This window comes from Phacochoerus africanus, chromosome 2, assembly GCF_016906955.1.
Source record: "Phacochoerus africanus isolate WHEZ1 chromosome 2, ROS_Pafr_v1, whole genome shotgun sequence".
Taxonomy (NCBI): domain Eukaryota; kingdom Metazoa; phylum Chordata; class Mammalia; order Artiodactyla; family Suidae; genus Phacochoerus; species Phacochoerus africanus.
In genome coordinates this window covers 271225347-271250829 of record NC_062545.1, presented here as the reverse complement: position 1 = coordinate 271250829, position 25483 = coordinate 271225347, and the positions used below count along the sequence as shown (strand labels likewise).

The following is a 25483-nucleotide window of genomic DNA, read 5'->3' as shown; positions in this document are numbered from 1 at the left end:
CTTCTGATCTGGACGGTCTGGAGTGACGTGATTGTTAACAGCAAAAAGACTTCAGGGGCCTGCTAAGTCGTCAGCATCGACTGGGAAAAGAGCTAATCTGCAGAGTAGGCTGGAAAGGACACTGGGGAAAAAATAAAGTCGGTTTCTTCTTACACCTGATTGAGTCCAGTTCATTTAATAAGCTGGTTACATAAGGACACGAGGTATCTCCCAGAGCCCATGAGCAGGGACGCAGCTGGGCCTCACGAGGGCCAGGAACCAGAGACTGCCTGGAAAGCCTTCAAGAGGCAAGGCAGCCTCTCAGCTTCTCGCCTTTTCTTTCCTGGCCTGCAGGGGCTCGCTCTGTTTCTCGTCGTGCATCAGTCTGCTTTCCCCAGCCCGGAATTTCCGAGCTCACGTGCCCTCCTGGTCTGAGTGCCAGCAAAGACCTGAAGCCCCTCTCCTTCCCGGCTAACTCCCAGCCGGACGACCCGACTGGCCCGTCCGGGTTAGGTATCCACTGCAGTCCAAGCAGAGCTGGGTGGAAGGAACACGGCTGCCGGCACTCAGTGCTGTGGAAGGGGTGGGGGGGCATTCCCAGGGTCCCAGAGAAGAGGGGTCAAGGCCTGGGTCTATGTCCAAAAAGGCATCTAGACTACATAGTCCAGCTGTTGCTGGTCCCCATCCTCTCCAGAGACCGTGTTCGGCCACGGAGTCTGCTCATTTCTCGTTAGATCGTGTCCTATTTCCCAGCTCTGCCCCCACCGCCCGACCCCTGCCCTACCCCCGAAAGCACACCCAACCCTTCCAGGCTCAGCTGAGTCACTACACATGACACGTGGCTGTGCCCAGAGAGGGCTCTTCCTGCCCTTCCTGGATACGCAGTTTCTCAACAGTCCCTGTGGAGTTCCCCGCTGCTGGGCTCCTCTGGGCAGTATGTGCTCTGGAGAAGAGGCACACCATCTGCGGGCGCTTCCCACGTGCCAGGTACCCTTGTGTGTCTCTCTAAACTCGCGCAACAACCCTATGAGGTGGGTTCCTCAATTACCCTCCCTTTGACATTACAGAAATTAAGGCTCAGAGTTGTGACTTTGCCCAAGAACATGCAGCCTGGGACACTTGGGATTTGAGCTCGAGTCTGTCTGATTCCTGAGCTCCTGCCTCTGCAGTATTAGATCACTGTCCCCAAGGATAAAATGAAACCCCAAAGGCTCCTCTCTCACCTCGTCATCACTTCCTAGTCGTCTGAGAACCATGGCGGCATGGAGCCTGCTGCCCACAGAAGCAGGTGTGCGCGGTAGCTGGCCGGCCTGCCTGTGCAGAAGCAGCTGGATGGACAGTAAGTCCCAGATATCAGAAAGCCAGCTCAGGGCTGTTTGCCCAATTTATCTCAGAGCAGATGCACAGACTAATAGGGGACAGTGATGGAGAATACTTCTCAGCTTCTTGGGGCTTCCAGTTCTTTGCCAGGGCTAAAGTGGCTGGGCCCTGCCTTTCTCCCTTCCTCTTGTGGGACAAGAGGGCCACTTGTGTACCAATTCTATCTCGTCCAAGCCTTGGTCTGCTTACTCTCTTGTAACTGGGTCCCTCTTGTTTCGGCTCCTCTCCCATCTCTGAGCCCTCAAGACTGGGACTCGCTTACCCTGTCTCTCTCATACCCACAGCTTCTCATGAAGCAGCCCTGGTTTGGGATTCCGACCCTTTGGACACATGCCTGGGTACCTACCATCACTGGGACACTCAAGTATCCCCACTCTCCTGACCTGGGGCCTCCTGAGCCAGCTCAGCCCACACATGGGAGCCCAGACACAGATAATCCCTCCCGTGTGTGCAGCCTTCCCAAAGCACTTCCACATGCGGCCCCTCCCGAGGGGGCGGCCCTGTGACTGTCTCGCCCATGGTCAGGATAAATCTGACTCCGCAGGCTGGCCAAGGGTGCTTCCTTCCAGCTGCTGCAGCCCACGTGTCCCCCTAAAGTGGAGGGACATCTCATGTCAGGAGCCGAGCTCCTTGGGCAAGGATGGACAGGCCACATTTGCCCTGACCCATGGCAGAGCTGGGCATGGCCCAGAGCCTAGAGTGGCAGCTAAAGGAGAGGGAATGGAATTACAACTGCCTTCGGGAGCCATGTGATGACAGAGGCCCCACCCTAGTCATCTCAAAGCAGGGAAAGAGTTAGAAGAAGCAGGCAGCCTCCTCGGAGCCTGGAACGCTGACCCAGCCCGAGGCAAGGATGGGGACGTGGATTTTCGTCAGCTCCTCTCCAGGGGAACTCGACAGCCAGCCACTCTTTCCTCACTGATGAGGGCAGTGCAGAGCTGAGCTGGGCACGTGAGGAGGGGGAGTAAGGATAGACATTCAGGGTGCAGGGGCAGAAGCAGGGGTGGCTGAGCAGCTGGGGGGCGGGGGGGGGAAGGCCTGAAGGCCTGCTGCCTAACCCAGGCCCAGGGAGCATGGGCTCGAAGCAGGAAGCAGCTTCTTTGCACAAAGAACTAGTGGGGGAGAGACATGTGTGTTAAAACAAGAGGCCATCTTTCACCCTAAGTAAATGGTTGCTAACATCTAGCTTTGGTGATGAGACAGGCCGGGACCTGGGATCTGAGGCCTAGGAGCCTTTGCTACAGCAGCTGCAATGCTTGCACCTAGACAAACATCTCAAGCAATAAAATACAAAGAAACTATATGGGACTAAAAAAATTAGCTGGGTAGCAGTGGGGGCTAGATACAGGCAAAAGCATACCTGAAAATCTAAAAACCCGACTGCCACTTCTAAAGAAGAACCCGGAGTCAAAGCAGGGTGTTGGGAGCAAAAGCAGAGCCCGCCACACACAGCACCACCGAAGGGTTGGGCAGACCGCCTAAGCCACTCCTCTGGCCAGACCCCTGGACTCACCCCTACCCTGTCCCATAAAAGGAACCAGCTCCCCCCGCCCCCAGTGCATCGAGCGAGTAAGCAAGGGAACCTGAGGTTTGCTATCGTTTTCCCCTGCTGCAAAAGCCTTGCCTGAATTTTCCTGTCTGGCCCCTTGTCAATTTCCACTGATCAAGAAGGCCGAGAGCCCTGGGACCATAACACAACAGTGAGCGTGCAGAAGACAGGCCGGCTCATGGGCCGGGGGTGCGAGGGGAACTGCCAACTTGGCAGAAGGTACCCTAGCAGCGGCAACCAAAAATAAAGTCACACGCCGTCTTTGCCCAGCAGTTCCACTTCGGCTCTTGGTTTCAGAAATACGCCGACAGGTGAGTAAAGAGACATGTACAAAGATGTTCTCCACCGCAGCCTCTGTCCAAGGGAAAATGCAAGAACAACCCAAGCGTTATCAGTTGGGGCTAAACAAACTGGCGCACATCCAGGCCCCGTCCAGCAAAGCACCATGTGACTGTGGGAGCCACGGAGCCATGGAGAAGAATGGCGGGCTTCTGTACCGCTGCCACTGAACAATACCCTCGACGTTTTGGGCAGGACAGAAAGCAAGGGGCAAAGCCAACTGTCAACTCAAATATCCCCATTTGGGCTAAAAAGCACAAGATTCTTCGCACATCCCCAGGGCAGAGACGCTTGTCTTTGTGGACTTGAGCGCAAGGATACACCCCACCTGTCAGCACTGGCACCTCTGCCAAGGGGGAGGGAAGGAAGGGGGTAGTCTCTTCTTACCTCACAGACGTTCTAGTGTGAGCAGGTTTTTCAACAACGTCTTACTTCTGTTAGTTCAAAGGTTTTTAAAAGAATGAGCCATCTTGCCCCGTCCCTCCACCACCAACAGGCACTCCTGGGCCCCTGGGTCTGGATGCCTGGCACCCCAGAGCCCAGCGTAGGCCTGGCTAGGGAACCACCGCCTTTCCAAGGGTAGCTTTCTAGGACATCTGAGACCCTAGTCCGCGGTCCCCAGGCACCTTTCTTCCTCACAGGATGCAGAGAACTCATCCCCTCTCAACGTGGCCTCTGCCCCCACTGCCCCAGAGGACTGCCTCCACTCAAAGCTAGCTTCTGAGAGGAACCCTAGAGAACAATCCCGCAGTTGTTTTTTTTAATTAAGGGTTTTTTTTAATTTTAATTTTTATTTGCTTTTTAAGGGCCAGACCCACGGCATATGGAGGTTCCCAGGCTAGGGGTTGAATTGGAGCTACAGCTGCCAGCTTACACCACAGCCACAGCAATGCAGGATCCAAGCTGCATCTGCAACCTACACCACAGCTCATGGCAAGGAAGGATCCCCAACCCACTGAGCAAGACCAGGGATTGAACCGGCATCCCCATGGATACCAGTTGGAGTTTTTTTGTTTTTTTAAAATGATAAATATTCTGCAGCAAAAAAATCATTGAGTGTTTACTCCATGCGAGGAGTTACCTGGAGTGCACTGCATGCAATCATTTATTTGCTCTTCACAACAACCCCATGAGGCATATCCTGTGATTATTTCCGTTTTACAGATAATAAAAGGAGGCAGAGGGAGAATACAGGACATTTCCAAGATGACTCAGCTAATCAGTGGTGGAATTAATTAGTTTATGAAGGAGAGAGTCCACCTCCAGGGCTTTCGCCCTTAACTACTCTGGTATGTTGTCTCTGAGAAGTAAACAGAAAAGAACACACATCTCAGGAATCTTGGGGAGGCTGCCTGTCCTGGATTAATGGGATCATGGAGTTCTCTCCATAATAGTCAAGGTCAGGTAGGAAGTGGCTCCTCCCTCTTTGCCCCTAGACTAGTTCCAGACATCAGCTCAGCACTCACTGCCGGGGTACAGACCTCTAGCTCTGCCACTAGACGCCCAGGCCCAGGAGGCTGAAGACCAGGGAGGGAGAGAAAAGGAGCCCTTTCCTCTCCGAAGCCTGCTTTCTTGAGTCTCAAGTTCAATCTAAGGCATTTGCCCAGCCTGGGAGAGATTGGCAACAGCAATTCCGTCCTTTTTCTGTGCTGGCCCTCCCTCCACAAAACAAGGGAGCTGCTCTCAGCTCTGGATTTCTATCACACCCCAAATCCATGCAGGCCTCGCCCACTTGTCCCACCAGTGTGTAGCTTGCTCTGGGGCGGGGGGGGAGGGGGGGGGGTTCCTGATTCCTCTAGATAGAACCTGCCTCTCCCTCTCTGGCCCGACTCGGACCTGCTCCTGATCCAGTCACGGTGGCTGCGTGGCTAGTCCGTGGCCCCCTGATGACAGGGATGTGCCCTGTGTTTCTGTAGCAACTCTTGCTCTCCCGCGGTGGGTCTGTACAAATACGTGTGCAATGGATGAATGAGGGAACGAGTAAATTTATTTTTATTTTTTTGGCTTTTGTCTTTTTTTGTTGTTGTTGTTGTTGTTGCTATTTCTTTGGGCCGCTCCCGCAGCATATGGAGGTTCCCAGGCTAGGGGTTGAATGGGAGCTGCAGCCACCGGCCTACGCCAGAGCCACAGCAACGCGGGATCCGAGCCACGTCTGCAACCTACACCACAGCTCACGGCAACGCCGGATCGTTAACCCACTGAGCAAGGGCAGGGACCGAACCCGCAACCTCATGGTTCCTAGTCGGATTCGTTAACCACTGTGCCACGACGGGAACTCCCCGGAACGAGTAAATTTAATGTAGCTCAATCCTATTTTTTAACATCCAGACTCTGACAGTCTTCTGTGTGTTGAGTTTTACTGCTGATTTGGTTCCCCTACAGGTGGGGCAACAAAGTAACAGAGGTGAGGCAGTGGCTGGCAGCCGATGATGGCTGTGTGACGAATTACTCCCAGCTTTAGCCACTTACAACAATAAACATTTGCCATCTTGCAGTTTCAAAAATGGGGAACTTGGCGTGTCTTGACTGGGAGTCTCAGCTCACGGTGTTTCCGAAGAGGTGGCCGGGGCTCCAGTCCGCTCTGAAGTCTGCACTCAGGCGGAATCTACTTCCAGACTCATTCGCCTGGCTCCCGGCAGGCCTCTCCACAGGACCGCCACGCACCGGCAGCTGGATCCCCAGGATGCGTGAGCCGAGAGAGTAAGAAGAGAGCAACGCCCGAGAGAGAAGGCAGTCTTTTTCAGCATGGAATCCCAGAGTGCCGTCCTAGTACGCGTGCCACATTCTGTTTGTTAGAAGCAAGTCCATACATTCCGCCCATGCTGCAGGAGAAGGCATTATGCAAATCAGGGACCACCAGGGACCATCTCCGAAACAGCGAATCTTTCAGAGTCTCAGGGCCATGGTCCTCTCTCTCCAAAACAGTGCAAAGAGACATCCCACTGGCCCGGGTTAGTCCTGAGGATGGAGGAACTAGAGTCCCCCCTCCCTCCCCAACTCTTCGCTTCTTTAGGATGGGCTGAACCTGGGAGGGCCCTCAGTGTCCCATCTCGAGCCCCTGTTGCACACAGGAGGTCCCTAAAGACATTCCTCTCTCAGGTCACTCTCTGGTCTCCCCAGAGGGTAAAGGCTGGTTACAGGGGACGGGTGGCATATTCCCAGGTTAGTGGTTGGGGCACTGGGGTCGGATCTGGGCTTGAGCTGGTCTTACCACTCGAAGAAAGCAGCACTAAAAAGTGGTGAAACTTTTAATGAGTCTCCTTTAGCTTCTGTAGCTGCAAAATCAGTTTAAAATAGTGGCTCCCTCAGAGGGAAGGGGCGTTGGGAGGATCAAAGGAGATGATGTGGGTGAAGGGCCTGCGTGGCTCCTGTCGTGTGGTAAAAGAGTAAACCTGAGTGCTCGTCATGACTGCTGTCAGCTTCTAATCAGAAATCCAGCAACCGAAGGGCAAAGAGAACTCAGCCTGAGAACCAGACAGGTTCCTGCTGGGAGAACACACCTTCACCTACACAAAATGGGCTCACGCTCTCGCCTCCTTTTAGGGGATCAGACAAAACTTCTTGACCCGGAGGAAAGCTGACTACAGGTCCTCCCTGTGCCCCAGGAGGGACGAATGCAACAAGGCGCTCAGCTCTGGGCAGCAAAGCAGGAAGGAAACAAATCTCTCCTGCAGCATGTTTTCCTTCCATGCTGTTTCTCTCCATGGAGACAGAAATATTAAAGGGAGGATGCATAAGTTAAGGCAGGGTGGAACCCCGCTGCGAGCATGAGGTCTTCAGTAAAACTGGGTATCCGCCTGGCATACGACTTTGATAAGTCACAAGTCAAATTGCAGGGTTGTTTTTTTTGTTTTGTTTTGTTTTCCATTCACAAAATGGCGATTTTCAAAACATCCACTGGCTTTTTGCAAAAACTGAGCAAGACTGTGAAGTCCCAGAGAAATGTAGGCTTTAAGGTAACAAGTCCTGAGATTGCAAAGTAAAGGCACAATTCTCTCAGGCAGGAAGAGTTTTAAGACCATATGCAGCTGACCACTAGGCAAAATAACGGAAATGGCTTCCTTCATCTGGGCTGGGTGGTGTCTTGGTGACAATCCTGTTGATGGAGAAGCATGACTGCGATGGGTCAGGAGGCAGCTCTTCCCTGCTCGCTGGGCCCCAGGATGGGTGGATGCCTCGATGTGGGGAAGGGAGAACTTGATCAAGGGCTCTCCCAGGCAGCGGGGCAGGCCCTGCAGCACATGGCCATCAGGCACCGAGGAGAAAGGGCATGGCCCGGGGCTGCGGGAGTGGGCATTCCAGAACGCAGGCTGGAGCTTGGCTTTGTGGCCCTGACATCTCTCCTCATCCATCCCCTCGCTGTGCTTCCCGGCTAAGGAAGGAGGAGCCTGGCTCCACACTGGTCCAGCTGGAGAGACTGGTTAGGAAAGTGGAGGATGACTGGAGGTAGGGATTAGACGTCTGTGGCCAGGCAGCCGGCTGAGGCTCCGTGCAACAACCAGGATGGATCTGTGGAACAAATGAGTATTCCTGGGGGAAGTCTTGGAAACACGTGGGGTGGGGAACTGAAGCAAAAAAGGCTGGATTTCCTGCTTGTGGAATGGAATTTTTTTTTCAGTTGGGCATTAAAGGAAAGGATTACCTTTAATGCTGGCGAACTTGGGGACTGCTGGATAACACTGTGTTAGCTGTGACGTGGGAGCCATCGGACTCTGGTCCTGGGTGGCAGTGGCCCCCACCAAAGGAGCAACAGCCACTCTGATTCAGTTCTGGGACTCGGAAGTTCTGCTGGCATCCATCGGTTCAATCCCCCCCGCCTTCTGGAGGTAGATCAAGAGGGCACAGGGGCGTGCCCCTTCCTCTCTGCTCAAGGGCTCACACACCTTAATTCTCAAAGCCCAGGCACAGGGAGATACCATTCAGATAAGAGGAATATGCTCACTGATGCCTGTTTTAGGTCTTCCCAAGGCTTTGCTCTAAAATGAACTGTTTGCTAAAGGGCTTTCCCTCCCCCACCCAGGAACTTCTGAAACACAGTGAGGCACAGTTCTCTGTATGGTCCCCTGCCTGGTCTCCCCTCTCTCAGCCTGCCTTCTTCTAAGCACGCACATGCTGTAGGCCAGGAGACCCATGTTCATTGCAGACCCAAGCCGGCCACACCCTCTGAAACCCTCCTGGTCCCCTACTATTCATGGGGGTTGAAGACCGAGCTCCCTACTCCCAGTGTCCAGGCGCTAAGTGATCTCACCCCTCCTCCCACCCCAGCCGCTTCTCATGGCACCCTCCCCCTCATTCTCTACTCTCCAGTCAGTTTTTCCAACAAACATGTTTTTCTCCACTTTAGGCTCTTGCACAAGCTGCCGTCTTTGTCTGGGATGCTCACATCCCACCTCTTCACCCAACGTATCTTTTAGGGCTTTCTTGCAGAAAACCCTCCCCAGTCTCCCGGCCAAAGATGGGTCTCCCTTCATTTGCTCCTTTGCTTCTCCTTCCACAGTGCTCAGCTCTCATCTGGTCTTTGGCTCACTGCTGGGGACCAGATCTGGGCTGTGAGCTCCTCCTGAGCAGAAATGGAGTCTGATGTTTGGCAGTGAGAACACACCCACCTTGCAGAAGGCCTGCTGCAGGCTGCCGGTAGGCTCAGCGTATGAGCCCTCACTCCCCTGGCTGTTCTGGGGGCTTTGGGTCATCAGCATAAACACTTCTTTTTTTACCAATGACCGCTTCCTTTTGAAAACCCTTTAGCTATCCCACAGCTTAGGTCTGTTAATTTTATACTCAGAATTTAGAAACAGTTTGCCTTCATTTTAAACTTTAGAGTCCATATTTGAAAATAGAGCCTTACTTTTTAAAAATGGAAGGGTTTGTTTGTTTGAAAGAATAGCTTCAGTTCTAGAAATTTACTTCACATATTAGAAGTCTGGGAAAACTTACTAAGAATCTAAATGTTCTCTTACTCATGGCTCAGCGGTTAGCGAATCTGACTAGCACCCATGAGGACACAGGTTCAATCCCTGGCCCTGCTCAGTGGGTTAAGGATCTGGCATTGCTGTGAGCTGTCATGTAGGTGGCAGATGCGGCTTGGATCTGGAGTTGCTGTGGCTGTAGCATAGGCTGGCAGCTGTAGCTCCTATTTGACCCCTGGCCTGGGACCTGCCACATGCTGCGGGTGTGGCCCTAAAAAAAAAAGTAAATGTTCTCTTACTATTCAGAACTGTCAGAATGTCTAGTTTTTGTTCCTTGAGAGATCACAGTTTTCCACACTGCCTATAGTTTTATTTATTTATTTATTTATTTATTGGTCGCATTCTCAGTACATAGACGTTCCCGGAAGAAGGATGGAACCCAAGCCACGGCAGTGACAATGCCAGATCCTTAACCCACTGAACCACTAGGGAACTCCTATAGTTACTTTTAGAATCAGGCTCTATACCTTTTAAAATCCATTATATTCCAAATTTTATTTAGCTGTTTCCTGGAGGGAACTATAGCTAGTGAAAACCAAACACTCTCAAAGCTAATAAAGCTACTTAGAAATAAATGCTGTAGCCACTCGCCACAGCCCTTTGCCTGCTTTTGTTACCATTTTGACCCGAACTGGGTACTTACAAGGAGTTGCTATCAGATCAAATTAAGCTGCAAGTAAATGGCCTATTTCCTACCACTGTTTTTGCTCTTTGAAGTAAATGGGAATGACATTTTGAGACAGAGTCTTATTTTTTAAATGTAGTAAGTTTTTCCCTCAGTGTTTTTTAAATTATGTTTCATGAGAAACAGTGCACTAAAGTTCAGCCAACTGGCTCTAAAATTTGCATCGAAAGGAGCTGGAATACACACCACATGGTGAATGACAATGGCTAGTACTACATCAGGGTATCTTTACAAGGAGTGGGGGACACACGCATGAATGGTCCCGGGAAACTAGTGAGTGTAGAACCTTCCACAGGCGTTTAGAAGAACTGTTAACAAACGTAAAACCCATAGTTTTTTTAGCAGTTACACACGTAACGGCTAAAGCAGCATTCAAGGTCCCGAGCAGGAACTAAGCTTTACCAAAGCAGCTGAAAATATCAAGTCCCGCCCCCAGAATAACTCCCTCTCCCCCAGGGAAAGACCTACGGTGAGGACGTTGCCAGGGGAAAAAGAAACGGCTTCAGACATTTTTTCCTATATTGTACTTTCCAGGAATTATGTAACTCTTCCTCTTCTGATAAACAAATCCGGCCCCAGGACAGGTTGGGTTTTCAAGAGGAATCCAGCACTAAAACCACAACCTGGACGTGGGCAGGGTCTGTCTATGGCAATCAGAGGGGCAGGCAGGGCCCTAGCTGCCCTCGGGACGACAGGTGGCCCTGCTGAGCCTCAGGGTGGGATCGCGGTGCCCCCATGGTAAAAACCCTCACGTGCTGTCCTGAGGGCAGAAAGCACCTTGGCGTCTCCTCCCGTTCTTCCCATCTGACGCCTGTATGTCAGGAGTCTTTCTGATGCAAGGATGGGAAAGGAAGTCTGATTGGTGTACGGGGCGTGCAGGGGGCCGGGGGTGGGGGCGAGATCCTCGGGGCTGAAGGGAGAGGAGCACGAGGTGAGGCTGGGCTCCCACGGAGGCAAGCAGGAGGGTCTCGCAGGAGAACAGAGGTCCACACGGAGCTTCTTGGGAAGTACCCGACAGGAACAGGCAGCTGAGATGAGGTGAGCAAGGACAAGGAGGGTGTTTCTGTCCGGAAACTCAGTGGCAAGGGGCCCTGGCCCAGACCATGTGTCTGCTGCCAGTGTGGACCTGTCCTGTGTCCTGAGCCACCGTGGTTATGCGCAAGGGACCTCTGGCCAGCGGCCTGAGCAGGGGACTCATCCAAAGGGGAGGGGTCTGGGACCTCCTGGTCTAATGAGAAGGGACACCGGGCAGCAAGGGGAGATGGTGCTGGTCCAGTCTGCCCTTGGCTGAAGCCCGCTAACCACTCCCTCAGAAGCCCAAGATAGCGCTGCTTTGTAGTCCAGGAACAAAGTGTCACAAGAAAGAGCCAAGGCAATTCATCCCACTTCATTTAGTGCCCTACGGAGGCCACCCACAAGTCATAAATGGCAGAGGACATACAGGTGGCAAGTGAAAGGGAGGAGTAGGAAAATAATGACCTGAACGCGGAGGTGAGGAGTCAGGAGAGGGCAGTGTCAAGAGCCTAGGGCTTAGAGCCAGACCATCTGGGCCAAGTCCTGGCTCTGCCACTCTCCAGTTCTGTGACCCTAGACAACCTCTCAGCACCTGCTTCTTTGCTGGGCCGTGGTGAGCATTCATTGAGATGATGCATTAAAATATCTAGCAAAGTGCCAGGCACAGAGAAAGCAGACGATAAGCCCAGCTCCTGTGACCATTCTGTGAGAGAGAAGAGGCCATCCTGAACAATGCTAGAAGAGCATGTCTGCCATCTTGCAGCAATGGGCCGCTCGAGGCTTCCCTCACCCTCATCCGTCAACCCATCCTCCCCCGGATCAGCCTCAGGCGAGGTGGAACGGGCTCGGGAGCTGGGCAAACCAACATGCCCTCCATCTGCAGATCTGAGATGGGGCTTTGCCCTCACCCTCGCCCAGTGGAAAGACACTGCCGTTTACAGCAAGTCTTAAGATGAGAGCAAGGAAAGGATACGAAGCATTAAGAAGGATGATAATTCAATAACGTGGCTCAAGTCCAAACAAATGGGAAAGACTTTTACCCCCCCACTAAAAGGCAAGGTCTCTCTCATTGGGCCCAACTAAATGAGGTGTTCAAGGATCATGCCCAGATTGGGGTGGGGGTGGGATGGGCTTGGGGGGGGGGGGGTTGGGATGGAAATGCTATAAAATTGGGTTGTGATGATATTGTACAACTATAAATGTAATAAAATTCATTTTAAAAAAAGATCGCACCTAAGACAAAACAAAATGTTAAAAATCCAAAATATAGTCAAAGATTTATAAAATGAATGCAAAGGAAAAATAAATCAGATTTCACCGAATTAACATCAAAGAAATGAAAGAAAGGAATAAGTGGAATCAAGGTCGTTTTGTACGGGACATACTTCATAGTGAATCCAGAGCTGTTATAAACTCCCAGAGGTCAGTCCTCGGTATCCACGCGGGACTGGCTCCAGGACCCCTGTGGGTACCACAGTCTGGGGATGCCAAGCCCCATATATAACATGGCATAGTATTTGCATGTAACCTACGCACATCCTCCCCTATACTTTAAACCATCCCCAGACTCCTTACAATGCCTAATACGATGTAAATGCTATGTAAATAGTTGCCAGCACATGGCAAATTCAAGCTTTGCTTTTTGGAACGTTATCGATTTTTTTCTGAATGTTTCTGGTCCAGGGTTGGCTGAATCCACAGATGCAGATCCCAGGGATAAGGAGGGCCAATTGTATACTCAATAATTTAAGGCAGAAACTCTTAGAAATGCAAGGGGTCTCTAACATTTACTTCTGTCCTTGACAGACCAGGTTGTCAGAAATGAATAATTTAAGTGTTATAAGAGTAACTTGAGAGATTACATCTTTTCCAGCACCCATGAAACATTTGCACAAACTGATCTGAAACCACAAGACAAATATCAAACACTTTTTTAAAAATCTAGAAAGCATGTGTGTCACATATTTTAAACCAATGTTAAAAAAATTAGAAGACTGTTTTAAAAAACCAAAGTCTTTCCTAGTGATGCTACATATAATAGCCAAAAAGTGAACACAACTCCCATGTCCATCAAACGATGAATGGATGAATAAAGTGTGGTGCATCCATTCAATGAAATACATTATTTGGCATAAACAGGCATGAAATACTGAGCATGCTCTAATGTGAATGAACCTTGAAAACATGATGCTAAGGGAAAGAAGCCAGTCATAAAAGATTACAGTGTACAATTCCATTTATATGAAATGGCTCAAATAAGCAAATTTATGAAGACAGAAAGTAGATCAGCAGTTGTCGGGGGTGGGAGGGGGGACAGAAGTGGCTAGAAGAAAAAGGGAATGAATAGTGCCATGTATGGGGTTTCTCTTTAGGGTGAAATAAGTGTTATAAAACTGATTGTGCTGGTGCTGATGGCTGCACGACTCTGTAAATACACTAAAAACCACTGACTTGGACACTTTAAATGGATGACACTGAATTATAACGCAATAGAGCCATTTGAAAAAAAAACCCGAAACGAAAGCCCTTGAAAATTAAAAAAAAACCACTACCTTAAACAATGCCTGGTTAAAAGAAAATTTGAAGCTATAAGTACAGAACATTTCAAGAATACTATCAAGCACACTATACATTAAAACATATAGGAAGCAACAAAAGCAGCTTCAGGAAAGCAGAAGAAATGAATTATAAAAGGCGAAAGAGTAAATTCCATATTTCATCAAATTTAGGATGCCACCTATTATAAACTTAAGAATCACCATTATTTTATATAGCACTAAGAAAAACTGCTGCCAATTAAACAGTGTCACCATGTTTTGTTACCGTCAGTTGAAAGATGCATCCCAACTTCAGAGGTTTAAAAATGTGGAGAGAAAAAGCACATCCTAGACTGATGGAATATAGTGAATTAAAAAGCAGAAAGACAATGTGACTGGCAAACGAAGACAAGATCTAATTCTTTGTAAAGCTAACAGACATACCTCTGGCAAAGCAAATTTAAAAAAAAGAAAGAGAAATGCAGACTATTAGGAATGTAAAGCAAATATAACCACACATACGTAGGAGGTTAAAATTTATAAGAGATTATATAAAACCCAATGGCCAAAAAACTTAACTGAAGAAAAAAACCTGAAACTTGAAAATTTGGATCTAATGGGCAATTTTGTACTAAAATTAATTTTCCAAATTAGCTTTAAAAGAGTTAGAAAATTAAATAAACAGCGCTCACAGAGGACATTTACAAGTTGTCAAAAGTTTTTAGTGTCCCAAAAATTGCACGAGGTTTCTGAAAATATTAGGGGTCACTTTCATAAAACCTTAATTTCCCTTGTTATCAATACTATTTTATATCATAAAGAGATAGAAAATTTTCATAAAGTTAGCAGAACCGTGAAAACCAAACCACAAGACGTATTTTTCACCTGTCAAACTGGCAAAGGAGAAGAAAAAAAGCACATGAAAATACACAGTATTTGTGTACATGGGGGAAAAAGGCAATTTTGTCCCCTTCCAATGAAGACAGAAGTTGTTATAACCTCTCTGGAGAGCGTTTTGAAAATACACATGAAAAGGCATACAATTTTGCGTAAGTTTTGAGCCAATAATCCCACTTCCAGGAATGTATTACAAGGTAATAATCAGAACTACACACAGGAAGTTTTGCAACAGGGATGTCCATTGCAAAATCTGAAAAGCAAAAATGTGGAGACAACTTCACTGTCCATATTAGAAAGCAGATTTCAGCTGGACAAATCTATGCGATGGGATTGAGCCGTGGTACAGATACGTAGCTAGTAACACGAAACATGCACGAGAGAGTAAATACACAGGTATTATAGGCATTCAAACAAATGAAAAGATACAAAGCAAAATAGAGTTTATCTCTTGGTAGGAGAACAAATGATATTAATTTTCCTCTCTTCCTAATTCCTCACAGTGAACACGTACTGTTTTCGAAACAGAAAAATCAATAACCATTATAACCCTGTGTTGGAACAAATCTTATATAATATACTAATAATGCCCAGAGAACCAGAATAGAGGGGTTCGGGCTTGAGTTCCCCCAGTGCAGGAGGATGTGGATAAACCAGTAAGAGTCTTGTGACCCCAAGCTGCAGGCTGGGGAGGCTTGGAATTCACAGGTCATTTGTAAAAGCAGCAGCATATCCCTTATTTCAAAGCCCTCATCAGGAAGTTCCCCTCCTCGGGAAGGACCAACGACATGTTCCAACCCAAGACGCCAACCTGTCCCCTCTTTATCCACGGCCCATCAACCAGTCACCTCTTTATCCACAGCCCATGCTGCTTCCCAGACCTTCCTCAACTAGAAACTGTAAAAACCATCTTATCTGGCACTGAGCAGGTTTCTTAAAAAATAATAATCCAATTCAGACTCCTACCTAGATAGGGAATACTGGGGACCATCTTCAGGCTTCGGATATATTCCCGAGTCCGCTTGTAATTATCTTCTTTAGACATCAGGTAGTCCAGTTTCTCAAAGGTGGTCTTGTCTTTTCGATTCAAAAGCTGGAGTGAGAAAACAAACACACAGACCATGAGAGAGAAGGAGCCTGAAAAAAGGAGGAGTAACTGTGGATGAAGACTGACAGGAACTGTCCTAAATGACACGTCTACGCTGTGCAGAATCCTGGGTACAATCAAGAATTTTAAGAGGCTCTTTCATGTAGAGATGAAAAGGCTCATAGCCTCGACTTTATCATGTTATCAAGAATGTCACACTTGGAAGAGAACTTCCCAAACATCTACTGTTCTGAAGGACAGACTGTCCAGCAGAGCACCCACCTCCATGGGTGCGTACACCCTGCAACAGCAAGGACCTCAGAGAGCAAAGCAAATTGTTCAAGGTCTCCCAGAGCTATTTCACAGCCACATCAGGTCTCTTTCTGAGTCCACAGCTTCTTGCTCTCTGCTCAACATTTTTGCCATTGCTGAAGGCCCCGGGAAATTTCACATGCTCCCAGCTGCACACGCTGAGCCTTTGTAGAGCCAGGTCACAGCTCCAATCTGGGCTCTCTCTCCCAGATTCCCTATGGCAGACGGCTGTGTCATATTTACGCTGGGGATGGTGTTTTAGTCAAAATAAGCCAAACTTCTTTTCTGGATGCAGTCATCTAAGGGGTGATTTAGTTATGCAAACACAGGATAAGCAGGTATGCACAGCCTAGGGATGAGAGAAGGAAACCCTTTGTGACTGAGACCTGTGGTATGTATAACTGGTCACTGGGAAAGGGATGGCTCAGTGTTCATAAGGAGGCTTCTTGGAAGGAAGGAACAGAAACTGAACCCTGGTTCTCCAGACTCGATGCTAAGGATTTACACTGAAGTAATGCTGCATGACCCAAGTCAAGGCCCAGTGCCGGGAAATGGCAATAAGGGTCTTTGAATAAAGTGGCTTTGATGAAAGGAGGCTAGGCCAGGAGAGCAGGCTTGAAAAGAGAACTGGGGGAGGGTCATCAAAGAGGGCTGGCTTTGGCACACCATGTGGCTAATGCGGAGACCCTCCCCCCCCCCCCAGCTTAGTTTCTAGGGCCAGTGTCTCTGGGATTTGAGGTCCATGGCTGAGCCAAGGAGTATAAATGGAGAGGGACACTAGGCCAGGAGCGACCTTGGTCAAGCTTGGTATTGAGACCCCAGGGGTCGGTTCAAGGACCAGGACCAGCAGACTTGCCGCATCCATCACACTGAAGTAGGCCAGGGGTCAAGAGCTCCATCATACAGCGGAGAGAAGTGGAACAGTGACAGTCCAGAACCAGGGGAAGCTGGCCTTTTGTACAAGTAGCCCCTTTGGGTTGCTGGGACCCAGGTCTGCAAATCCCACACTGAGGCCATGTCTGGTGCATCAGGAAACCCAGGCTGCCTTGGCCAATTTCTTGATCCTGAGCCTCTGGAGTCACAGAGGATGCAGCTGTGCAATAGCCCGGCAGAGCAGTGACAGCTTGAGAACTTCAGAGAGGAGAGAGAGGTAAAAGAAAAAGCTGAAAAGAAGGCCCCAATGATGAAGAGGTTAGAGAATTAATAGCAAGCTTTTTTTTTTTTTTTTTTTTTTCCCAATTGAGAAATTCGGGACACATCAGGGTGGAGATGCTGCACAGATGCTAGGGATGCTGGCCGCGTAACTGGCTTGCTAATTTAAGGCTGTTATTCATCACGTTAACAAGTGGACAGGAAGTAGCACCAACTCCCATTTGCTGTTTTTAAAGCACCGTAATATACAACTCATCTGATCTTTACATAGCCCAGGGACAAAGTGCAGCCAGAACTATTTCAGGTTCATAATCACAAGGATTAAGTGACTTGTCAGAGTATCCTTCGGGAACTCGATTCAATAAAGGAAAGAAATGTATAATATAGCAACATGGAAAATGAGTACATAGAGACTAAGAACCCAGACAAAACGACAAGCAAATTATGCAGGAGGGAAGCGTCGAGGAAAGCTATGTAGAGAGAAGTATTTGAAATGAGTATCTAAGGATGAGAAATTCACTGAATGAACATATTTACCCAGATCGGAACCAGATCCTTTAGCTGTGAACTGCCCCACTGTAAAGTTGAGCAGGCTCCTCACCCTTTGGCTGGGAGGTCATCTCTTTCTTAATGCATCCTAAAATCCCACTGAATTCCTGGGCAGTCACTCATGCTCATCCAGCAGTCAAATAAATCCTGTTATCCCCATACCGCAGCTAAGCCAAACTGGTGCCCAATGCTCCCTCCACTGGGTCTAGGGGGCCCAGCTGAGGGATTGCCCGTGCCCCCTGGCATGTTTAGCCTATCTGCCTAGCCTGTCATGCTGTGCCCACAAATGAGATTCAGGATGGCATCTGATTTCTCAATAGAAATACACAGGATGCTAGAAGACATGAAAAAATCAGGACATCTGTCCTTCATGCATGTATTTGAATACTACTTGAGACCTTCCCCTAGCAAAACAAAAAAAATAAACCAAGTACAGGAAGATATGGGATATAGGAAACAGTGGATCCCATCTAGCAGAAGTAAAGGGAGGTTCTGGGATGACAGATGAGCAGCAAGACCTAAGAGTGACTGGTCTACATCCTATCAACCCCAGAAGATATGTCTCCAGAGAAAGAGAAGGCTCCATAGGAAACCTGATAGGACCGCACCTGTGTTGGGGGAGAATGGATACATACAAAATCTAGTAAGATCCTGCACAACATGGGATATGTTTACATGCGTAGGTTGTGTATACATATAAAAGACCCAGTAGATAACAGTAGCTAGGCTAAGGATTTTTCCTGAAGAGGGAATTAGAAATGCCAGGGAAATCAAAGAGGACTCCAGAAAGGCCGCGTCATCCATAGTTAACCACGTGACCATTACAGAGGACCGTGTCTACACACCCCCAACAATTAAAACATGACGCCTCCTTTAACAAAAGTGATTTAACTACAGTGACATGAGTGCGTCTGAAGAATGAGGGAAGGTGCTTCAGGAAAAATAAACCAGCATCCGTCATACAAAGAAGTCACCGAATACTGTCTAAAGTGAATGTTGAGAAGTTGTAGCAAAAATACATTGGTGGAAGTGTATCAGAAACTACCAGAAGAAACGCACTCAGTAACTCTGAGTGTTTGCCTCTGGGCAATGAATGGGGTAAGGAAAGAGAGACAGCAATGAGTATTAGATGTTTCACTAAGCCTTTCAGTACTTAGTGAGTTTTAAAATTAATGTGCATGTATTATGCTGAATAAATCCTTCAGAGGTTTAATTTTTTAAATGGAGGGCTTGTTTATTCGAAAAATAACAGCATCTACTTATATATGTTTTAAACTTTTATTACGAGTAGAGCCATAAACTGAAAACCTCATACGAATTGAGAGTCCTTTAGATTTTAGTGCTTACAGGAAGCCTCGGGAAGAAACCATTAGAACTACATGCAAGAAAACAAATTATCTGCCTACTTGAGTCAAACAGATACTTAAAGTATTCGTGTTCAGGAAAAGAGGTAAGGAAATAAGATTAAGGAAAAGTTCACTAAATACAACAGGCAACTTTATTTCTAGTTGAGTTTAGAAGTACTGGGCCACCCTGAGGTTTTCTTCCATAATATTCATTACAGTTGTGAGTAATTGTGTGATTACGTCTGTGTTTCACTCAGCAAATGATTAATCCCATGAAGGCGGTGACCATGCTGGCTGTATTCATGCCACTATTCCCTGCGCCCCCCATCTAGCTCCTGACCCAGAGAAAACACTGCCTAAAGATTTGCTGAAGAAAAGAACGAGAAAACTAATAATGACAACTGAAAAATTTCAACTCCTTGGAAATTTCTGAACACCCCAATAATTTCGGGGTAAAAGAAGAAATAAAAAGCAAGGTTAATCTAGTCACTTATGATGGAGCATAATGGAGGATAACGTGAGAAAAAGAATGTATATATGTATGTGTGACTAGGTCAATTTGCTATACAGTAGAAAATTGACAGAACACTGTAGACCAACTATAACAAAAAAGATCATTTAAAAATAAATAAAAATAAGGGTAGACTGTAATAAGTATTTTAAGAGCAAGGTTATAGACTATTTACAAACCACGAATATATAGAATGTATGGATCACTATATTAAACAATGTGATGAGGCCAAAACTGTACTGAGAGGAAAATGCATGGCTCTTACCTGTTAACTCTTTCAAACAATAAGAATATAAATGAAGTTAACATTCAACTTAAGAAGCTAGGAGAATGGGGGGCGGGAAATAGGAGAAATTGATTACCAGGTAAAATTAGGAACTGATTTTTAAAAAGGTAAAACTAAACACCAAACCTATAGACATGATAACTAAACCCAAGAACCAAATTTTGTAAAAATAGCAATAAAACAAGTAAAACAAGTCAGGCAAAATGCAAAAACACACATTAGAAGTGAGAAAGGGGCATAACCATGTACGCAAAGTGAGCTAAAATTACAAGGTAAAAGTCAAGTCCCTACATATTGATTTTAAATCATTCTCATGGGGAAAAGGATAAAAGGGACTCATAAACCACAGTGTCAAAAGCCAGGAAGATCACAAATCTTGCTCAAATACCTGATGAAGTGGGATGCTTTTGGAAATTTCCCTTATCATGCTCCGAGAGGCTGTATGTGGCACTCATATTTGACTAACGATGAAAAATTCCCCTCTTCTGGTGAACAGTTCAAATCTGGAAGCTGTCTCCATGGAAGAAACAAACAACAAAAAAAGTCCCTCCAAATCCTCTTTATGAGGATGTTGGTATCTTGTTCCCTTGCCTTGAGAGAATAACATTTCTTGATACGTGGAAATGTTTTTCAACAAAGTAACATTTCTTGATACGTGGAAATGCTTTTTAATAAAGAGCCTGAGCTTCAACTATGCTAAAAGTGGCTCAAAATTCTATTTCAATTCCAGTGTCTACTGTCGGTATGGAAAGAATTTTTAGTGCTGTGGATAATCTATGGACCAATGGATTCAACAGATTGAGTATGGAATGAGTACGGAATGAAACTAGGGCACTTAAAAAAAGTAATTTTTACCTCTTTAGATACAAACCATTGGTTTCTGAAAAATAAACTACAGAGTCGTATACCTAGTGTAAAATATTACCTGCAGTGGAGTCTGTTGTAAGTGACACAAGGGAAAATTTTGACTTTGTCAGTTAGTAAACATCCTGGCTTGCTATCCACATCTGTCTTGGACTAAGGCACTCCATACAGATAGATGTTAACCTGTAGAAAATTTAGGCGAATAATTCCACTCCATAGAAAGGCAAGTTATGTCTTCAAGGAATCCCACTGATTGTCATCGGGGGAATGCTGACTCATTTTCTATCCATTTGAAAAGTTATTTCAACATTCTTTACCTGACTATAAAAGGGTAGTGCTCTTGGTCCGCATGTGACACGGTTATAATATCTTACTGGTTCTCCACCGGTTAACGGGTTAAACAAAATCTTTGACAAGTATTCATTTTATACTTATGTGAGTCATGATGTTTATCTTTCTAAAAAATTATCCTTCAACAGTTTATATGCACAGACACATAAACACATACATACAGACATAATGTATAATCTTGTAGGACAATTTTAATCATGTTTCCAACAATTTTGCTCTTGTTTTAAAAAAAAATTCTGCTCATGGCCACCCTGGGAGACATTCACACTAAGTCCCAAGAGCAGGGCTGGGAGGATGAGATTGGTCCTTGAACAGAGGTTTGCCAAGGTCCCATCCTGGGTCCAGAGGTGGCTGTGTGAGGGAGGCGTCGGGCACCCGATGTGCACCCTCATTTGTTTGACTAGGTCACCGAGCCATGAAAAGGACGGGTTAAGGTGAGGAAGGGTCAGAAACACTACCAGAGGGCTCTAGGAGGCGAGAACAAGCTCCGTTGCGGAAAGGAGGAACCAGGAAGAGGCGGGCCTGGAAATGACTCTTGAAGAATGTCAACCAGCAGAGGTGGGGCTGGAGGGACCCCAGAGGCCAAAGAATGCTGAGCAGTGGCCTAGAGGCAGGAACACACAGGGATGCTCAAGGGAGCATCAGCTTGGCAGAAATGCAGGCAAGTGTTGCCTTGGACAAGCCTGGGAAGGTCAGAGAAATGGAAGCGCGCCGTTTGGCCAAGTATGCCCTTGACTTGGCCATTTTGGATACTGTGGACATGTGATGACCAATTTGACTGCTTCTTCTACTTTTCCGGGTTCTTCAACTCAACTTGCCAACAGGGTGCCAATCACAAGTGGCTAAGCATGAACAGTGAATACTAATCAAAGGCGGAAGAATGAGTTGATTGTGGCCGTGTTTGAACAGGAAATTCCTCTGGCCAGCTCTTGCGTCTCTTCCGCACGTGACCTGGGGCACCGGGTTGCTATGTTGCTGGTGGCAGCAGATGCTCCACTGGCCACAGCTGAAGGGTTTATGGCTTGTGTTTTTTAGGGTCAGGAAGTAGGGGTGAAGGAGGTACGAAACCTTTTGATATTTGCTGCTATTGCCCAAAATGCTCTACTCTGTCCTCTGTACTCTCCAAGATTCTCCCTACCCACGGGCTTTCATCAAGTGCCACGTTCCCAAATGCAAAACACCCATCAAGACACACCAACCCTCTCTCTCACCCAAGCTCAGTATCTCCCCTAAATCTAAGGGATTGGTGAAATCCAGGGTTATAAATTCAAACGATGGTTAAAAATTGACCGGCAAGATATTCATTATTATAAAACTAGACATAGTGCAATGAATGTTAAAATGATAGATTAAAAAGAGCAGCATCAAAATGATGACATCACACATCAAAAAGAATAAAATACCTAGGAATAAACCCACCTAAGGAGGCAAAAGGCCTGTACTCCAGAAATTATAAGAGGCTGATGAAAGAAATTAAAGATGACACAAACAGAGGGAAAGATATACCATGTCCTTGGATTAGGAGAATCAGTATTGTTAAAATGAGAAGTTCCCATTGTGGCACAGTGGAAATGAATCCGACTAGGAACCATGAGGTTGCACGTCTGATCCCTGGCCTCGCTGAGTGGGTTAAGGATCCAGCATTGCCGTGAGCTGTGGTGTAGGTTGCAGACGCGGCTCGGATCTGGCAGTGCTATAGCTGTGATGCAGGCTGGCAGCTGTAGCTCTGATTAGACCCCTAGCCTGGGCACCTCCACATGCCACAAGTGCAGCCCTAAGAAGCCAAAAAAACCCACAGAATTGTTAAAATGACCATACTACGGCAAGGCAACCTATAGATTCAATGCAATCCCTATCAAATGACCAATGGCATTTTTCACAGAACTAGAACGAAAAAATTTTACTTTTATGTGGAAATACGAAAGACCCTGAATAGCCAAAACGATCTTGAGAAAGAAGAACAGAACAGGAAGAATCATGCTCTCTGACTTCAGACCATACTGCAAAGCTACAGTCATCAAAATAGTGTGTGGTATTGGCACAAAAACAGACATACAGATCAATGGAACAGGATAGAAATTCCAGAAATAAAGCCACACATTTATGGTCAATTAATCTATGACGAAGGAAGCGAGAATACACAATGGAGAAAAAACAGTCTCTTCAATAAGCGGTGCTGGAAAAACTGGACAGCTACAAGGAAAAGAATGAAATCAGAGCATTCTCTAATACCATACACAAAAATAAAATCAAAATGGATTAAAGGCCTAAATGTACAACCAGATACTATAAAACTCCTAGAGGACAATGTAGGCAGAACACCCTTTGACATAAGTCGCAGCAATGTTTTCTTGGATCACTCTTCTAGAGTAATGGAAATAAAAACAAAAACAAACAAATGGGGCCCAATTAAACTTAAATACTTTTGCACAGCAAAGGAAACCATAAACAAAATGAAAAGACAACCTACAGACTGGAAAAAACCTTTGCAAACAATGTTACCAACAAAGGACTGACTTCTAAAATATGCAAACAGCTTATACAGCTTAATATCCAAAAAAATAAAAAAAAAAAAAAAGGCAAACAAACAACCCATTCAAAAAAATGGGCAGAAGACCTAAACAGACATTTCTCAAAGAAGACATACAGATGGCCAGCAGGTACATGAAAAGAAGCTCGATATCGCTAATTACTAGAGAAATGCAAATCAAAACTACGATGGGTATCACTTTCATGCCAGTCAGAATGGCCATCATTAAAAAGTCTACAAATAATAAATGCTGGAGAGAGTGTGGAGAAAAGGGAACACTCTTACACTGTTGGTGGGAACATAAAGTAGTACAGCTACTATGGAAAAGATTATGGAGCTTCCTTAAAAAACTAAGAGTTACCGTATGATCCTGCAAACCCACGTTTGGGCATCTATCCAGAGAAAACTCTAATTTGAAGAAACATGTGCACCCCAGGGTTCACTGTAGCACTACTTACAATAGCTAAGACATGGAAGCAACCTAAGTGACAGAGGAATGGATAAAGAAGATGTGGTACATCTATACACCATGGAATACTACTCAGCCATAAATAAGAATGAAATAATGCCATCTGCAGCAACATGGATAGAATTAGAGATTCTCATACTAAGTGATGTAAGTCAGAAGGAGAGAGACATACTACCATATACTATCACTCATATGTGGAATCTAAAATATGATGCAAATGAATTTACTTATAAAACAGACTCACAGACATAAAAAGAGACTCACAGACATAAAAAAAAAAAATTATGGTTACCAAAGAGGAAAAAGTGGGAGAGAAAAAAGAAAGACGAAAAAAAACTTCGTGGTAAAATTTCATGTTAACTTATTCACTAAGCATATAATAAAATTGCATATAATAAAATTGCAACAATTTTTTAACAAGAAAAACATGGTTGCATCAGGGCGCCCTGCTCTGGAAGAGTGATGAATACAGACCCCCTGACTGAGCAAAGGGTTGGGAGTGCTAAAAACTGTCTTTAATCTGGGACGTGAAAACACCAGAGCTACGTTTTAGGGTCATCACTCCGGAGGTGGTGTGAGGGAGAGAGTAAGACTGGAAGCAAGGAAACCAGGTAGGAGATGGCGAGGCTTTCCGGTCATAGATCAGAGGGCCTGGCTTACAGGGGCGGGGGACTCTGCCAGCCCATCTGAGGAGCGTTAAGAAGAGCTGAAAACAATAACAACAACAACAGCCACAGCCAACACTTATCTAGCCCTTACCACATGCCGGGCATAGTTCTAAACATTTTGTTCATATATTCAGTCTTCCAATCCTTATCAGAAAAGGCAGGTCCAAGGCTGAGCCCTAGATTCTGATTCAAGGGTCCACCCTCCTTCTCTCTATGGGACGCTGGCACTCCTTTCTTGGCCTGTGGCCCCATACCAATTCAGGTCATGTGTCCTGAGACCCAACAGCTACCTGAGGTACGGCCTGGGGTGACAGTTTCCCACAGGGACTTTTTCCACTTCTGTACTTTGGGGTCCCCCAGGCTGGACAGAGATTTTCTGACAGGGTGGGGTGGGGGGCACTTGCTGGCTCTCTGATTCCTGAGAGGAGCTGAATTCCACCACCACCCACCACCCCCCGCCACCACGTGCAAGCACGAGAACCCCAGCCCCCGGCAGCAAAGGTCTCCGCACAGCGCCCTCTGTGAACCCTGCTCACTGGGCCGACCCTGAGAACATTATTTCTGGCACGTGGTGACTTCCCTTTCTTGGCTTCCGGTTCAGCTTTGCTGCTTGGTCTTTCATTTGGCTAATCTGTGTTGGGGCGTTTGGAGCGGGCAGCTGGGGGAGCGGGGCTTACTCCTCGTCAGCGCCGTCTATGGCATCGCCTCAAAGTCGGCTCAGGGTCTCCTGGCGCTCACGTTCACTTCCTGAAACCAAACTCTGATCTCAGACGTGCCAAGGGTGAGCTGTCAAAGGAACGTGCGGGCAGACGGCTCCGTGGAGCAGGCATGGGCACGTGGGTCTAGGGCTGCAGGGAGAGAGCAAAGGGGCAGCCCCCCGGGGAGCAGAGGTGGCAGCAATCGGGGAGATCCCCAAGGGACAGCTGTCAGACTGGGGAAGATGAGAGCCGGGTCAGAGCCTCGCAGGACACTTAGGTCCAGTGGGTGAGAGGGATGAAAGCAGGCAGGGAGA

At 47.0% G+C, this 25483-nt stretch overlaps 1 protein-coding gene across 9 annotated transcripts in view; it reads right to left on the bottom strand.

Moving 5' to 3' along the window:
• RALGPS1 (Ral GEF with PH domain and SH3 binding motif 1) overlaps positions 1-25483 on the bottom strand; it is a 291847-nt gene that overhangs the window by 136428 nt on the left and 129936 nt on the right. For all 9 annotated transcript variants that reach the window (XM_047768428.1, XM_047768433.1, XM_047768434.1 and 6 more), the window contains one exon: positions 15313-15439. In XM_047768428.1, the coding sequence (XP_047624384.1) occupies positions 15313-15439 (127 nt within the window). The remainder of the gene's footprint in view (positions 1-15312; positions 15440-25483) is intronic.